The sequence below is a fragment of the Bombina bombina genome, chromosome 3 (genome assembly GCF_027579735.1).
Source record: "Bombina bombina isolate aBomBom1 chromosome 3, aBomBom1.pri, whole genome shotgun sequence".
In the NCBI taxonomy this organism is placed as follows: domain Eukaryota; kingdom Metazoa; phylum Chordata; class Amphibia; order Anura; family Bombinatoridae; genus Bombina; species Bombina bombina.
Window position 1 is genome coordinate 648,596,174 of NC_069501.1, and position 17,816 is coordinate 648,613,989.

The following is a 17,816-nucleotide window of genomic DNA, read 5'->3' on the forward strand; positions in this document are numbered from 1 at the left end:
CTGCCAGAGAGTAAATATCACAAACCGGTACTATTTAAAAATAACAAACTTTTGATTGAAGATATAAAACTACAAATCTAACACCACATTCACTTTACCCTCCCATAGAGAGGCCCTGCTGCCAGAGCCGGCAAAGAGAATGACTGGGGGTGGAGCTAGGGGGGGAGCTATATGGACAGCTCTGCTGTGTGCTCTCTTTGCCACTTCCTGTAGGGAATGAGAATATCCCACAAGTAAGGATGAATCCGTGGACTGGATACACCTTGCAAGAGAAATAATAATATCTTGATTGAAGAATCTTTCCAGACACCTAACTTTACCACTTCCTTGCTCTAATGTAGGCAAAGAGAATGACTGGGGTGGGCAGGAAGGGAGGTGATATTTAACAGCTTTGCTGTGGCGCTCTTTGCCGCTTCCTGCTGGGCAGGAGTGATATTGCCCAATAGTAATTAGATGATCAGTTGACTCACTGTGTCATTAGAAAGAAATATCATCACGACTATAGCAAGCTTATATTCCAAATAAGTCCCCCCTCCAGGAAAAACAAACAATTCCCTTGTAATACACAACCTGGACCCTGTACAAAAGATGTTTACTTCGTACCTACAAAGAGAACAAGGCAGGGACCCTCATTCAGCTGCACAGCATTTAGGTCTGTTAATTCAACCACAGGTTTTGGGTACCACGGAAATTCTTTGCAGTCTACATCATGAAGCACTTCCACACGTCCCTGCCGCGTAATGATTTCTCCCTTGGGATCCAATACGATGAGGTTTGGGATACCTGTATAACAAAAACCATGAAAGATAAGTCAAACTAGAAATAATTACTAAGCGAAATCTACGTAACAGAACCAACTGTAATCAGAAGATGGTGTATACTTTACAATAACGTCTTGCTTTGGCTGAATTCTTTATCCATTTAGTGAGTATTTTACTCTAAAATTTGCAAACACAAATTTACCATATGCAGCTGAAAATTAACTGCATTGTATTTCAAACACATTTATATAGTTTGACATTTAGCATCAGTTTACCTTCAAAAACAGCAAACTTGACAAATAGACACCTATATAATACAATAAAATAATAAACTGAAATTTAGAAGATATTTATGTGTTTTAGTCATCTTGCAGCGTATGCTGAAAATATACCAAATATATATACAAAAATTCTGATTTTCGAAAGGGGCAACTTCTCATTTGGACAACGTATAGCAAAAAATCAACAACAAAAAAAATACATGAATCAAAACATTCTATATAGAATTTCACCTATTCATTTGAATATACAAACTTTTTTAATTAGCCCAAAGAAAGACGAATGAGCCCTTACAACAAAAACACAACAAAATGAGGCAGTTGGTGACAAGCGACAAACACAAAAAATGAGGCAGTTGGTGACAAGCGATAGTGCTGGGATGACAAGTGGCAGTAGCCAGAACTGACAAAATAGGATTAATGCTGTGGCTATGTATGGAAGGCAAGAGAGGGGATACCCCCAATTTTATCCTACAAACCTGTTGCTCCATCAGGTGATCACTTGCCATGGTGAATACCTGATTGCCACCTGAGCAGGTGCTCCCAATTTAAAAGAGAGGCCCCTCCACTTTTGAAGAGGAACCATCATTTGCCTTATTTAAGATCATATATGGAGCAATATGCTTTCTATTACAGACCACAGCATCCAAAAAGTAACCTACTAGACCTGTGATTGCAATTTATATGGCAATTGCCTTCTACAGGGCCAAAAGTGCCTTTATTTAAAAAGGGGCATTCCCCTTTTTCTATTTAAGTGTACAGTGAGCATGGGATGTATGCTGTAGTTACAAGATAGTGGATCTCTAATACAGTAGGTATATTAGGTAGGTGATTGCCATTTTATGCTAACCTACAAATTACAGGAGTATGAAACCCCCTCAATGCAAAGAGGGAAAACATAATTTATGTAAGAACTTACCTGATAAATTAATTTCTTTCATATTGGCAATAGTCCATGAGCTAGTGACGTATGGGATATACAATCCTACCAGGAGGGGCAAAGTTTCTCAAACCTCAAAATGCCTATAAATACACCCCTGATCACACCCACAATTCAGTTTAACGGATGGCCAAGTAGTTGGGTGATAGAAAAAGGAGTAAAAAAAAAAAGCATACAAAAAAGAGGAATTGGAAATATATCTGCTTTTATACAAAAAATCATAACCACCAGAAAAAAGGTGGGTCTCATGGACGATTGCCAATATGAAAGACATTAATTTATCGGGTAAGTTCTTACATAAATTATGTTTTCTTTCATGTAATTGGCAAGAGTCCATGAGCTAGTGACGTATGGGATAGAAATACCCAAGATGTGGAAGTCCACAGAAGAGTCACTAGAAAGGGAGGGATAAAATAAAAACAGTAATTTTCCGCTGAAAAAATTAAATCCACAAAAAAATGTTTTTCTCATAAATTTAAAGAAAAAAACTTAAAACATAAGCAGAAGAATCAAACTGAAACAGCTGTCTGAAGAACTTTTCTACCAAAAACTGCTTCAGCAGAAGCAAATACATCAAAATGGTACAATTTTGTAAATGTATGCAAAGACAACCAAGTTGCTGCTTTGCAAATCTAATCAACTGAAGCTTCATTCTTAAAAGCCCAAGAAGTAGAGGCTGATCTAGTAGAATGAGCTGTGATCCTCTGAGGCGGGGACTATCCCACCTCCAAATAAGCTTTATGAATCAAAAGCTTTAACCAAGATGCCAAAGAAATGGCAGAAGCTTTCTGACCTTTTCTAGAACCAGAGAAGACGACAAATAGACTAGAAGTCTTCCTGAAATCTTTAGTAGCTTCAACATATTTAAACGAAGTCCGCAAAACAGCCTTATCCTGATGAAAAATCAGAAAAGGAGACTCACAAGCGAGAGCAGACAATTCGGAAACTCTTCTAGCTGAAGAGATAGCCAAAAGAAGAAACACTTTCCAAGAAAGTAGTTTAATATCCAAAGAATGCATAGGCTCAAAAGGAAGTGCCGGCAAAGTCTTCAAAACCAAATTAAGACTCCAAGGAGGAGAGATTGATTTAATAACAGGCTTGATACGAACTAAAGCCTGAACAAAACGGTGAATATCAGGAAGCTTAGCAATCTTTCTGTGAAATAAAACAGAAAGAGCAGAGATTTGTTCCTTCAAGGAACTTGCAGACAACCCTTTATCCAAATCATCCTGAAGAAACTGTAAAATTCTAGGAATTCTAAAAGAATGCCAGGAGAATTTATGAGAAGAACACCATGAAATATAGGTCTTCCAAACTCGATAATAAATCTTCATTAAAACAGACTTACAAGCCTGTAGCATAGTATTAATCACTAAATCAGAGAAACCTCATATGACTAAGCACTAAGAGTTCAATTTCCATACCTTCAAATTCAACAATTTGAGATCCTGATGGGAAAACTGCCCTTGAGATAGGTTTGGTCTTAAAGGAAGTGGCCAAGGTTGGCAACTGGATATCCGGACAAGATCCGCATACCAAACATGTGAGGCCATGCTGGTGCTGTAAGAAACACATACGATTGTTCCATAATGATCTTGGAGATCACTCTTGGAAGAAGAACTAGAGGCGGAAAGATATAAGCAGGTTGGTAAAACCAAGGGACTGCTAAAGCATCCACCATCTCCGCCTGAGGATCCATGGACCTCGATAGGTACCTGGGAAGTTTCTTGTTTAGATGAGAAGCCATCAGATCTATTTCTGGAAGACCCCACATCTGTACAATCTGACAAAATACATCTGGATGGAGAGACCACTCCCCCGGATGTAAGGACTGACGGCTGAGATAATCCACTTCCCAATTGTCTACACATGGGATATGCACCGCAGAAATTAGACAAGAGCTGGATTCCGCCCAAGAAAGTATCTGAGATACTTCTGTCATAGCTAGGGGACTGCAAGTCCCACCCTGATGATAGACATATGCCCCAGTTGTGATATTGTCCGTCTGAAAACAAATGAATGGTTCTCTCTTTAACAGAGGCCAAACCTGAAGAGCCCTAAAAAACATAATTTATGTAAGAACTTACCTGATAAATTAATTTCTTTCATATTAGCAAGAGTCCATGAGCTAGTGATGTATGGGATATACATTCCTACCAGGAGGGGCAAAGTTTCCCAAACCTTAAAATGCCTATAAATACACCCCTCACCACACCCACAATTCAGTTTAACGAATAGCCAAGAAGTGGGGTGATAAGAAAGGAGCGAAAGCATCAAAAATAAGGAATTGGAATAATTGTGCTTTATACAAAAAAATCATAACCACCACAAAAAGGGTGGGCCTCATGGACTCTTGCTAATATGAAAGAAATTAATTTATCAGGTAAGTTCTTACATAAATTATGTTTTCTTTCATGTAATTAGCAAGAGTCCATGAGCTAGTGACGTATGGGATAGCAGATACCCAAGATGTGGAACTTCCACGCAAGAGTCACTAGAGAGGGAGGGATAAAATAAAGACAGCCAATTCCGCTGAAAAATTAATCCACAACCCAAATCAAAAGTTTCAATTTTTATAATGAAAAAGACTGAAATTATAAGCAGAAGAATCAAACTGAAACAGCTGCCTGAAGTACTATTCTACCAAAAACTGCTTCTGAAGAAGAGAAAACGCCAAAATGGTAGAATTTAGTAAAAGTATGCAAAGAAGACCAAGTTGTTGCTTTGCAAATTTGATCAACAGAAGCTTCATTATTAAAAGCCCAGGAAGTAGAAACTGACCTAGTAGAATGAGCCGTAATCCTCTGAAGCGGGGATTAACCCGACTCCAAATAAGCATGATGAATCAAAAGCTTTAACCAAGATGCCAAAGAAATGGCAGAAGCCTTCTGACCTCTCCTAAAACCAGAAAAGATAACAAATAGACTAGAAGTCTTTCTGAAATCTGAGTAGCTTCAACATAATATTTCAAAACTTTTACCACATCCAAAGAATGTAAGAATCTTTCCAAAGAATTCTTAGGATTAGGACACAAGAAAGGGACAATAATTCCCCTACTAATGTTGTTAGAATTCACAACTAAGGTAAAAATTGAAATGAAGACAGCAAAACCACCTTATCCTGATGAAAAATCAGAAAAAGGAGACTCACAAGAAAGAGCAGATAATTCAAAAACTGTTCTAGCTGAAGAGATGTCTAAAAGGAACAATACTTTCCATGAAAGTAATTTTAATGTCCAAAGAAAGCATATGCTCAAACGGAAGAGCCTGTAAGGCCCTCAGAACCAAATTAAGACTCCAAGGAGGAGAAATTGGCTTAATGACAGGCTTGATACAAACCAAAGCCTGAACAAAACAATGAATAACAGAAAGATTAGCAAATTTTTCGGTGAAAACAGCACAGAAAAGGCAGAGATTTGTCCTTTCAAAGAACTTGCAGACAAAAACCCTTATCCAAACCATCCTGAAGAAACTATAAAATCCTAGGAATTCTAAAAGAATGCCAAGAGAATTTATGAGAAGAGCATCATGAGATGTAAATCTTCCAAACTCGATAATAAATCTTACTAGACACAGATTTACGAGCCTGCAACATAGTATTAATCACTGAGTCAGAGAAACTTCTATGACTAAATACTAAGCGTTAAATTTCCATACCATCAAATTAATAATTTGAGTTCCTGATGGAAAAAACGAATGTTAAGATATAAGGTCTGGCCTTAATGGAAGTGACCAAGATTGGCAACTGGACATCCGAACAAGAACCATATACCAAAACCTGTGTGGCCATGCTGGAGCCACCAGCAATACAAAAGACTGCTCCCTGATGATTTTGAAAATCACTCTAAAAAGAAGAACCAGAGGCGAAAAAATATAGGCAGATTGAAAACTCCAAGGAAGTGTCAATGCATACACTGCTTCCGCCTGAGGATCCCTGGACCTGAATAGGCCCCTAGGAAGTTCCTTGTTTAGATGAGATGCCATCAGATCTATTTCTGGAAGCCCTCACATCTGAACAATTTGAAAAAAAAAAACACATCTGGGTAAAGAGACCATTCTCCCGGATGTAAAGCTTGATAAACAGAGATAATCCGCTTCCCAATTGTCTATACCTGGGAAATGGACCACAGAAATTAGACAAAAGCTGGATTTAGCCCAAGCAAGTATCCGAGATACTTCTTTCACAGCCTAAGGACTGAGAGTCCCACCCTGATGATTGACATACGCCACAGTTGTGACATTGTCTGTCTGAAAAACAATAAACGTCTCTTTCTTCAAAAAGAAGCCAAAACTGAAGAACTCTGAGAAATGCACGGAGTTCCAAAATATCGAATGGTAATCTCGCCTCCTAAGATTTCCAAACCCCTTGTGCTGACAGAGATCCCCAGACAGCCTCCCAACCTAAAAAGACTCACGTCTGTAGTGATCATGGTCCAGGTTGAATGAACCGAAGAGACCCGTAGAACTATATGATGGTGATCTAACCACCAAGTCAAAGATAGTTGAACATTGGGATTCAAAGATATAAAAAGTGATATCCTAGAATCCCTGCACCATTAATTCAGCATAAAAAACTGGAAAAGGTTTCCTATGAAAGTGAGCAAAAGGAATCAAATCCAATGCTGCAGCCATGACACCTAAAACTTCCATGCATATAGCAACTGAAGGAAATAATAGAGACTGAAGGTTCCAACAAACGGAACCCAATAAAATTGTCACTTGTCTGTTAGAGACAAAGACATTAACACAATCTATCTGGAAACCTAAAAAAAGGTGGCCCTTGTCTGAGGAATCAAAGAGCTTTTGATAAAAAGATCCTCTAACCATGTCTTAAAGAAACAACAAAAGTTGAATCGTATGAGATTCCGCAGAACGAAAAGACTGAGCCAGTACCACGAGACCGTCCAAATAAGGAAACACTGAGAACATTGAAAAGATTCTTAGAGCTGTCGCTAGACCAGAAGGAAAAGCAACAAATTGGTAATGCTTGTCAAAAAAGAGAATCTCAGAAAATGAAAATAATCTGAATGAAAAAAGAAAATGAAGATATGCATCTATTTGTATCTATTGTAAGCAAATAATGCCCTCACTGACCAAAAGGCAAAATAGACCATATAAACACCATTCTAAAAAATGGTACACTTATGACAATGCAAAAAGATTTTCTATCTTTGGGACAATGAATAGTTTTGAATAAAACCCCCAAACCCTGTTCCTAAAATGGAACTGGTATAAATACCCCAGAAAACTCCAGGTCTGAGCAGCGCCTTGAGCCCCAACGGGTGACCAGCCGCGCTTCACAAGTACCCAATACATACAGGTCTGAAACACACTTCAGGAAAGTGTGAGCCTTACTGGAATAGCTGGAATATGTTAGAGAAAAAAAGACTTCTCACAGGCGGTTTTACTCTGAATCATATTCTGTACCCAAATCTAAGAAGTTTGGACCGAATTGAACCAAACAATCTTTAAAAAGTCTTAACCTGCCCCTTACCAGCTAAGCTGGAATAAGAACCGCACCTACATGCAAATTTGGGGAGCTGACTTTGATATTTAAAATGGCTTAAATTGAATGAAGAAAACTTCCAATTATAAACATGTTACTTGGGGAAGAAATAGGATTCCGTTCTTTAGTAAGAACAAAAACTAATATAAGCTTAAGATTTAGTCTTAGAGCTCAATCTTGAAGCCCAGAGTAACAGTAGAAGAATTGAATCCAATTGTGAACCAAATAATTGATTACCTTGGAAAAAAAGAAATATGGAATTTAGAAATTAAATTAGCATTCCAAGATTGAAGTCACAAAGTTCTTCTAGCTAAAATAGCTAAAGACATAGATTAAACCTCATTTGCGAAAATATCAAAAAAATGACGACACAAATTATATTATTAGCATGTTGATCAACTTAACAATGCTAACCTGAAAATAAATAATTTTCCTTAAATAAGATACAAGTTTCCCATCTGAAGGAAAAAAATAAATACTATTTGCTATAGGAATAGTAGTATGTTAAGCAAGAGTAGAGATAGCCCCATTAACTTGGGGAATCTTTCTTAAGAACTTAAAACTAACTGCCGGCAAAGGATACAATTTAAAAAACCTTAAAGAAGGAATAAAAGAAATTCCCGGCCTATTCCATTCCCTAGTATCAGGAACTGGAGAAAACCTCTGAAGAAACCACAGAAGGTTAATAAGCAGAACTAAAATGTTAGCTAGTCTTAATCAAAAGAACTAGTTACTTTAATATAAAAAATAATCAACACCCTTTCAACAAAGAACAAATGTACTCTATTTAAAAATAAAAAAGTAGATTTGTTAGTGTCAATATCTGATGAAGAATATTCTGAATGAGAAAAAACACCATCAGAGAAGGATAATTCAGTATGTTGTTGGTCATTTGAAACTTCATCAACTAAATGAGAAGATTAAAAAAGACCTAAAAATTTTATTAGAAGGCAGGGTGGCAGACAAAGCCTTTAGAATAGAATCAGAAAAAACATAATTTATGTAAGAACTTACCTGATAAATTCATTTATTTCATATTAGCAAGAGTCCATGAGCTAGTGACGTATGGGATATACATTCCTACCAGGAGGGGCAAAGTTTCCCAAACCTCAAAATGCCTACAAATACACCCCTCACCACACCCACAAATCAGTTTAACGAATAGCCAAGAAGTGGGGTGATAAGAAAAAAGTGCGAAAGCATAAAAAATAAGGAATTGGAATAATTGTGCTTTATACAAAAAAAATCATAACCACCACAAAAAGGGTGGGCCTCATGGACTCTTGCTAATATGAAAGAAATGAATTTATCAGGTAAGTTCTTACATAAATTATGTTTTCTTTCATGTAATTAGCAAGAGTCCATGAGCTAGTGACGTATGGGATAGCAGATACCCAAGATGTGGAACTTCCACGCAAGAGTCACTAGAGAGGGAGGGATAAAATAAAGACAGCCAATTCCGCTGAAAAATAATCCACACCCAAAATAAAGTTTAAATTGATAATGAAAAAAACTGAAAATATAAGCAGAAGATTCAAACTGAAACAGCTGCCTGAAGTACTTTTCTACCAAAAACAGCTTCAGAAGAAGAAAACACATCAAAATGGTAGAATTTAGTAAAAGTATGCAAAGAAGACCAAGTTGCTGCTTTGCAAATCTGATCAACCGAAGCTTCATTCCTAAACGCCCAGGAAGTAGAAACTGACCTAGTAGAATGAGCTGTAATCCTTTGAGGCGGAGTTTTACCCGACTCGACATAAGCATGATGAATTAAAGATTTCAACCAAGATGCCAACGAAATGGCAGAGGCCTTCTGACCTTTCCTAGAACCGGAAAAGATAACAAATAGACTAGAAGTCTTTCGGAAATTCTTAGTAGCTTCAACATAATATTTCAAAGCTCTAACTACATCCAAAGAATGCAATGATTTCTCCTTAGAATTCTTAGGATTAGGACATAATGAAGGAACCACAATTTCTCTACTAATGTTGTTGGAATTCACAACCTTAGGTAAAAATTCAAAAGAAGTTCGCAACACCGCCTTATCCTGGTGAAAAATCAGAAAAGGAGACTCACAAGAAAGAGCAGATAATTCAGAAACTCTTCTGGCAGAAGAGATGGCCAAAAGGAACAAAACTTTCCAAGAAAGTAATTTAATGTCCAATGAATGCATAGGTTCAAACGGAGGAGCTTGAAGAGCCCCCAGAACCAAATTCAAACTCCAAGGAGGAGAAATTGACTTAATAACAGGTTTTATACGAACCAAAGCTTGTACAAAACAATGAATATCAGGAAGATTAGCAATCTTTCTGTGAAAAAGAACAGAAAGAGCAGAGATTTGTCCTTTCAAGGAACTTGCAGACAAACCTTTATCCAAACCATCCTGAAGAAACTGTAAAATTCTCGGAATTCTAAAAGAATGCCAGGAAAAATGATGAGAAAGACACCAAGAAATATAAGTCTTCCAGACTCTATAATATATCTCCCTAGATACAGATTTACGAGCCTGTAACATAGTATTAATCACAGAGTCAGAGAAACCTCTTTGACTAAGAATCAAGCGTTCAATCTCCATACCTTTAAATTTAAGGATTTGAGATCCTGATGGAAAAAAGGACCTTGCAACAGAAGGTCTGGTCTTAACGGAAGAGTCCACGGTTGGCAAGAAGCCATCCGGACAAGATCTGCATACCAAAACCTGTGAGGCCATGCTGGAGCTACCAGCAGAACAAACGAGCATTCCTTCAGAATCTTGGAGATCACTCTTGGAAGAAGAACTAGAGGCGGAAAGATATAGGCAGGATGATACTTCCAAGGAAGTGACAATGCATCCACTGCTTCCGCTTGAGGATCCCTGGATCTGGACAGATACCTGGGAAGTTTCTTGTTTAGATGAGAGGCCATCAGATCTATTTCTGGAAGTCCCCACATTTGAACAATCTGAAGAAATACCTCTGGGTGAAGAGACCATTCGCCCGGATGCAACGTTTGGCGACTGAGATAATCCGCTTCCCAATTGTCTATACCTGGGATATGAACCACAGAAACTAGACAGGAGCTGGATTCCACCCAAACCAGAATTCGAGATACTTCTTTCATAGCTAGAGGACTGTGAGTCCCTCCTTGATGATTGATGTATGCCACAGTTGTGATATTGTCTGTCTGAAAACAAATGAACGATTCTCTCTTTAGAAGAGGCCAAAATATTGATCGGTAATCTCACCTCCTGAGATTCCCAAACCCCTTGTGCTGTCAGAGACCCCCACACAGCTCCCCAACCTGTAAGACTTGCATCTGTTGAAATTACAGTCCAGGTCGGAAGAACAAAAGAAGCCCCCTGAACTAAACGATGGTGATCTGTCCACTACGTCAGAGAGTGTCGTACAATCGGTTTTAAAGATATTAATTGAGATATCTTTGTGTAATCCCTGCACCATTGGTTCAGCATACAGAGCTGAAGAGGTCGCATGTGAAAACGAGCAAAGGATCGCGTCCGATGCAGCAGTCATAAGACCTAGAATTTCCATGCATAAGGCTACCGAAGGGAATGATTGTGACTGAAGGTTTCGACAAGCTGATATCAATTTTAGATGTCTCTTGTCTGTCAAAGATAGAGTCATGGACACTGAATCTATCTGGAAACCCAAAAAGGTTACCCTTGTCTGAGGAATCAATGAACTTTTTAGTAAATTGATCCTCCAACCATGATCTTGAAGAAACAACACAAGTCGATTCGTATGAGATTCTGCTAAATGTGAAGACTGAGCAAGTACCAAGATATCGTCCAAATAAGGAAATACCACAATACCCTGTTCTCTGATTACAGACAGAAGGGCACCGAGAACCTTTGTAAAAATTCGTGGAGCTGTTGCTAGGCCAAACGGCAGAGCCACAAACTGGTAATGCTCGTCTAGGAAAGAGAATCTCAGAAACTGATAGTGATCTGGATGAATAGGAATATGCAGATATGCATCCTGTAAATCTATTGTAGACATATAATGCCCTTGCTGAACAAAAGGCAGTATAGTCCTTACAGTTACCATTTTGAATGTTGGTATCCTTACATAACGATTCAATATTTTTAGATCCAGAACTGGTCTGAAGGAATTCTCCTTCTTTGGTACAATGAAGAGATTTGAATAAAACCCCAGCCCCTGTTCCAGAACTGGAACTGGCATAATTACTCCAGCCAACTCTAGATCTGAAACACATTTCAGAAATGCTTGAGCCTTCGCTGAATTTACTGGGACACGGGAAAGAAAAAATCTCTTTGCAGGAGGTCTTATCTTGTAACCAATTCTGTACCCTTCTGAAACAATGTTCTGAATCCAAAGATTGTGAATTGAATTGATCCAAATTTCTTTGAAAAAACGTAATCTGCCCCCTACCAGCTGAGCTGGAATGAGGGCCGCACCTTCATGTGGACTTAGGAGCTGGCTTTGATTTTCTAAAAGGCTTGGATTTATTCCAGACTGGAGATGGTTTCCAAACTGATACCGCTCCTGAGGATGAAGGATCAGGCTTTTGTTCCTTGTTGTGACGAAAGGAACGAAAACGATTATTAGACCTGAATTTACCTTTAGATTTTTTATCCTGTGGTCAAAAAGTTCCCTCCAGTAACAGTTGAGATAATAGAATCCAACTGAGAACCAAATAATGTATTACCCTGGAAAGAAAGGGAAAGCAGAGTAGACTTAGAAGACATATCAGCATTCCAAGTTTTAAGCCATAAAGCTCTTCTAGCTAAAATTGCTAGAGACATATACCTGACATCAACTCTAATGATATCAAAGATGGCATCACAAATAAAATTATTAGCATGTTGAAGAAGAATAATAATGCTATGAGAATTATGATCTGATACTTGTTGCGCTAAAGCTTCCAACCAAAAAGTTGAAGCTGCAGCAACATCCGCCAAAGATATAGCAGGTCTAAGAAGATTACCTGAACACAAATAAGCTTTTCTTAGAAAGGATTCAATTTTCCTATCTAAAGGATCCTTAAAGGAAGTACCATCTGCCGTAGGAATAGTAGTACGCTTAGCAAGAGTAGAGACAGCCCCATCAACTTTAGGGATTTTGTCCCAAAACTCTAATCTGTCAGATGGCACAGGATATAATTGCTTAAAACGTTTAGAAGGAGTAAATGAATTACCCAAATTATTCCATTCCCTGGAAATTACTTCAGAAATAACACCAGGAACAGGAAAAACTTCTGGAATAACTACAGGAGATTTAAAAACCTTATCTAAACGTTTAGATTTAGTATCAAGAGGACCAGAATCCTCAATTTTTAATGCAATTAGGACTTCTTTAAGTAAAGAACGAATAAATTCCATTTTAAATAAATATGAAGATTTATCAGCATCAACCTCTGAGACAGAATCCTCTGAACCAGAAGAACCATTATCAGAATCAGAATGATGATGTTCATTTAAAAATTCATCTGAACAATGAGAAGTTTTAAAAGACTTTTTATGTTTACTAGAAGGAGGAATAACAGACATAGCCTTCTTAATGGATTTAGAAACAAAATCTCTTATGTTATCAGGAACACTGAGTATTAGATGTTGACGGAACAGCAACAGGTAATGGAACTTTACTAAAGGAAATATTATCTGCATTAACAAGTTTGTCATGACATTCAATACAAACAGCTGGAGGAACAGCTACCAAAAGTTTACAGCAGATACACTTAGCTTTGGTAGCTCAAGCACCAGGCATCAATTTTCAAGAAGTATCTTCTGACTCAGTTGCAACGTGGGACATCTTGCAATATGTAATAGAAAAAACAACATATAAAGCAAAATTGATCAAATTCCTTAAATGACAGTTTCAGGAATGGGAAAAAATGCCAGTGAACAAGCTTCTAGCAACCAGAAGCAATAAATAATGAGACTTAAATAATGTGGAGACAAAAGTGACGCCCATATTTTTTTAACGCCAAATAAGACGCCCACATTATTTGGCGCCTAAATGCTTTTGGCGCCAAAAATGACGCCACATCCGGAACGCTGACACTTTTGGCGCAAAAGAACGTCAAAAATGACTCAACTTCCGGCGACACGTATGACGCCGGAAACAGAAAAAAAAAATTTTTTGCGCCAAAAAAGTCCGCGCCAAGAATGACGCAATAAAATGAAGCATTTTCAGCCCCCGCGAGCCTAACAGCCCACAGGGAAAAAGTCAAATTTTAAGGTAAGAAAAAAATGATTGATTCAAATGCATTATCCCAAATATGAAACTGACTGTCTGAAATAAGGAATGTTGAACATCCTGAGTCAAGGCAAATAAATGTTTGAATACATATATTTAGAACTTTATAAAAAAGTGCCCAACCATAGCTTAGAGTGTCACAGAAAATAAGACTTACTTACCCCAGGACACTCATCTACATGTTGTAGAAAGCCAAACCAGTACTGAAACGAAAATCAGCAGAGGTAATGGTGTATATATATATATATATAAGAGTATATCGTCGATCTGAAAAGGGAGGTAAGAGATGAATCTCTACGACCGATAACAGAGAACCTATGAAATAGACCTCGTAGAAGGAGATCATTGAATTCAAATAGGCAATACTCTCCTCACATCCCTCTGACATTCACTGCACGCTGAGAGGAAAACCGGGCTCCAACCTGCTGCGGAGCGCATATCAACATAGAATCTAGCACAAACTTACTTCACCACCTCCATAGGAGGCAAAGTTTGTAAAACTGATTTGTGGGTGTGGTGAGGGGTGTATTTGTAGGCATTTTGAGGTTTGGGAAACTTTGCCCCTCCTGGTAGGAATGTATATCCCATACGTCACTAGCTCATGGACTCTTGCTAATTACATGAAAGAAATATTCTTATAAATTCCTAAATATATCGATTAGATGTAAAAAGAATAGCAATAGATAATACATAAATACTAATGGACTCTGCATGTAAAAGTTTATCATAATAACTTATTACAAACCATAGCTAAAGATAAACATTCATAACATTAAAATAAATGAACTTAGCTTTGGTAGGACTGATATCAGTCGACAGGAATCCCTCAGTATTTTCTGATACAGGAACAGTTTTTGGAATATCTTGCAATATGTAATAGAAAAAACAACATATAAAGCAAAATTATCAAATTCCTTAAATGACAGTTTCAGGAATGGGAAAAAAAGAAAATGAAACAAGCTTCTAGAAAACCAGAAGCAACTGAAAAGTGAGACTGAAATAATGTGAAAAAAACTGGCGCCAAGTATGACGCCCACATTTTTGGCGCCAAGTATAACGCCCACACATTTTTGCGCCAAGAATGACGCCCATATTTTTTGGCGCCAAAAAAAACGTCCGCAATACACATACGTAAAAAATGACGCAATTACGTGATAACATCCGGCGCCAACTATGACGCCGGAAATGACGAAATTTTTGCGCCAAAAAAGTATTGCGCCAAGAATGACGCAATAAATAGAATCATTTTCTGCACCCGCAAGCCTAACAGCCCGCAATTTTGAAAAAAAGTCAATTGAAAATTTTAAGGTAAGAAAAAATTAAATTTATATGCATTTTCCCAAAAAAATGAAACTGACAGTCTGAATGAAGGAATACTGATTATCCTGAATCATGGCAAATATAAGTTTAAACACATATATTTAGAACTTTACATATAAAGTGCCCAACCATAGCTTTGAGTATCATAAATAGAAATAAGATTTACTTACCCTAATACACTCATCTACATATAGTAGATAGCCAAACCAGTACTGAAACGAGAATCAGTAGAGGTAATGGTATATAAGAGTATATCGTCGATCTGAAAAGGGGAGGTAGAAGAAATCTCTAAGACCGATAACAGAGAACCTATGAAATAGATCCCCTAGAGGAAGACCATGGTTTTTCAAATAGGCAATACTCTCTTCACATCCCTCTGACATTCACTGCACTCAGAGGAAAACCGGGCTTCAGCCTGCTGCGAAGCGCATATCAACGTAGAATCTAGTACAAACTTACTTCACCACCTCCATGGGAGGCAAAGTTTGTAAAACTGAATTATGGGTGTGGTGAGGGGTGTATTTATAGGCATTTTAAGGTTTGAGAAACTTTGCCCCTCCTGGTAGGAATGTATATCCCATACGTCACTAGCTCATGGACTCTTGCTAATTACATGAAAGAAATAGCACGGAGTCCTAAAATATTGATTGGTAACCTCGCCTCTTGAGGTTTCCCAACCCCTTGTGCTGTCAGAGATCCCCAGACAGCTCCCCAATTTGAAAGACTTGCACATGTGGTGATCACAGTCCAGGTAGGACAAACAAAAGAAGCCCCTTGAACTATACGATGATGGTCTAACCACTAAGTCAGAGAGAGTTAAATGTTGGGATTTAAGTATATTAATTGTGATATCCGAGTAAAATCCCTGCACCATTGATTCAGAATACAAAGCTGTAGAGGTCTCATATGAAAACGAGAAAACATAATTTATGTAAGAACTTACCTGATAAATTAATTTCTTTCATATTAGCAAGAGTCCATGAGCTAGTGACGTATGGGATATACATTCCTACCAGGAGGGGCAAAGTTTCCCAAACCTCAAAATGCCTATAAATACACCCCTCACCACACCCACAAATCAGTTTAACGAATAGCCAAGAAGTGGGGTGATAAGAAAAAAGTGCAAAGCATAAATATAAGGAATTGGAATAATTGTGCTTTATACAAAAAATCATAACCACCACAAAAAAGGGTGGGCCTCATGGACTCTTGCTAATATGAAAGAAATGAATTTATCAGGTAAGTTCTTACATAAATTATGTTTTCTTTCATGTAATTAGCAAGAGTCCATGAGCTAGTGACGTATGGGATAATGACTACCCAAGATGTGGATCTTCCACGCAAGAGTCACTAGAGAGGGAGGGATAAAATAAAGACAGCCAATTCCGCTGAAAAAAAATCCACACCCAAAAATAAAGTTTAAATCTTATAATGAAAAAAACTGAAATTATAAGCAGAAGAATCAAACTGAAACAGCTGCCTGAAGTACTTTTCTACCAAAAACAGCTTCAGAAGAAGAAAACACATCAAAATGGTAGAATTTAGTAAAAGTATGCAAAGAAGACCAAGTTGCTGCTTTGCAAATCTGATCAACCGAAGCTTCATTCCTAAACGCCCAGGAAGTAGAAACTGACCTAGTAGAATGAGCTGTAATCCTTTGAGGCGGAGTTTTACCCGACTCGACATAAGCATGATGAATTAAAGATTTCAACCAAGATGCCAAAGAAATGGCAGAGGCCTTCTGACCTTTCCTAGAACCGGAAAAGATAACAAATAGACTAGAAGTCTTTCGGAAATTCTTAGTAGCTTCAACATAATATTTCAAATCTCTAACTACATCCAAAGAATGCAATGATCTCTCCTTAGAATTCTTAGGATTAGGACACAATGAAGGAACCACAATTTCTCTACTAATGTTGTTAGAATTCACAACCTTAGGTAAAAATTGAAAAGAAGTTTGCAACACCGCCTTATCCTGATGAAAAATCAGAAAAGGAGACTCACAAGAAAGAGCAGATAATTCAGAAACTCTTCTAGCAGAAGAGATGGCCAAAAGAAACAAAACTTTCCAAGAAAGTATTTTAATGTCCAATTAATGCATAGGTTCAAACGGAGGAGCTTGAAGAGCCCCCAGAACCAAATTCAAACTCCAAGGAGGAGAAATTGACTTAATGACAGGCTTTATACAAACCAAAGCTTGCACAAAACAATGAATATCAGGAAGATTAGCAATCTTTCTGTGAAAAAGAACAGAAAGAGCAGAGATTTGTCCTTTCAAGGAACTTGCAGACAAACCTTTATCCAAACCATCCTGAAGAAACTGTAGAATTCTCGGAATTCTAAAAGAATGCCAGGAAAATTGATGAGAAAGACACCAAGAAATGTAAGTCTTCCAAACTCGATAATATATCTTTCTAGATACAGATTTACGAGCCTGTAACATAGTACTAATCACAGAGTCAGAGAAACCTCTTTGACTAAGAATCAAGCGTTCAATCTCCATACCTTTAAATTTAAGGATTTGAGATCCTGATGGAAAAAAGGACCTTACGATAGAAGGTCTGGTCTTAACGGAAGAGTCCACGGTTGGCAAGAGGCCATCCGGACAAGATCCGCATACCAAAACCTGTAAGGCCATGCTGGAGCCACCAGCAGAACAAACGAGCATTCCTTCAGAATCTTGGAGATTACTCTTGGAAGAAGAACTAGAGGCGGAAAGATATAGGCAGGATGATACTTCCAAGGAAGTGACAATGCATCCACTGCTTCCGCCTGAGGATCCCTGGATCTGGACAGA

At 37.9% G+C, this 17,816-nt stretch overlaps 1 protein-coding gene across 1 annotated transcript in view; it reads right to left on the minus strand.

The window, feature by feature from the left end:
- NXN (nucleoredoxin) overlaps positions 1–17,816 on the minus strand; it is a 457,846-nt gene that overhangs the window by 110,289 nt on the left and 329,741 nt on the right. Inside the window, exon 6 of the mRNA XM_053707374.1 lies at positions 604–783. Within this exon, the coding sequence (XP_053563349.1) occupies positions 604–783 (180 nt within the window). The remainder of the gene's footprint in view (positions 1–603; positions 784–17,816) is intronic.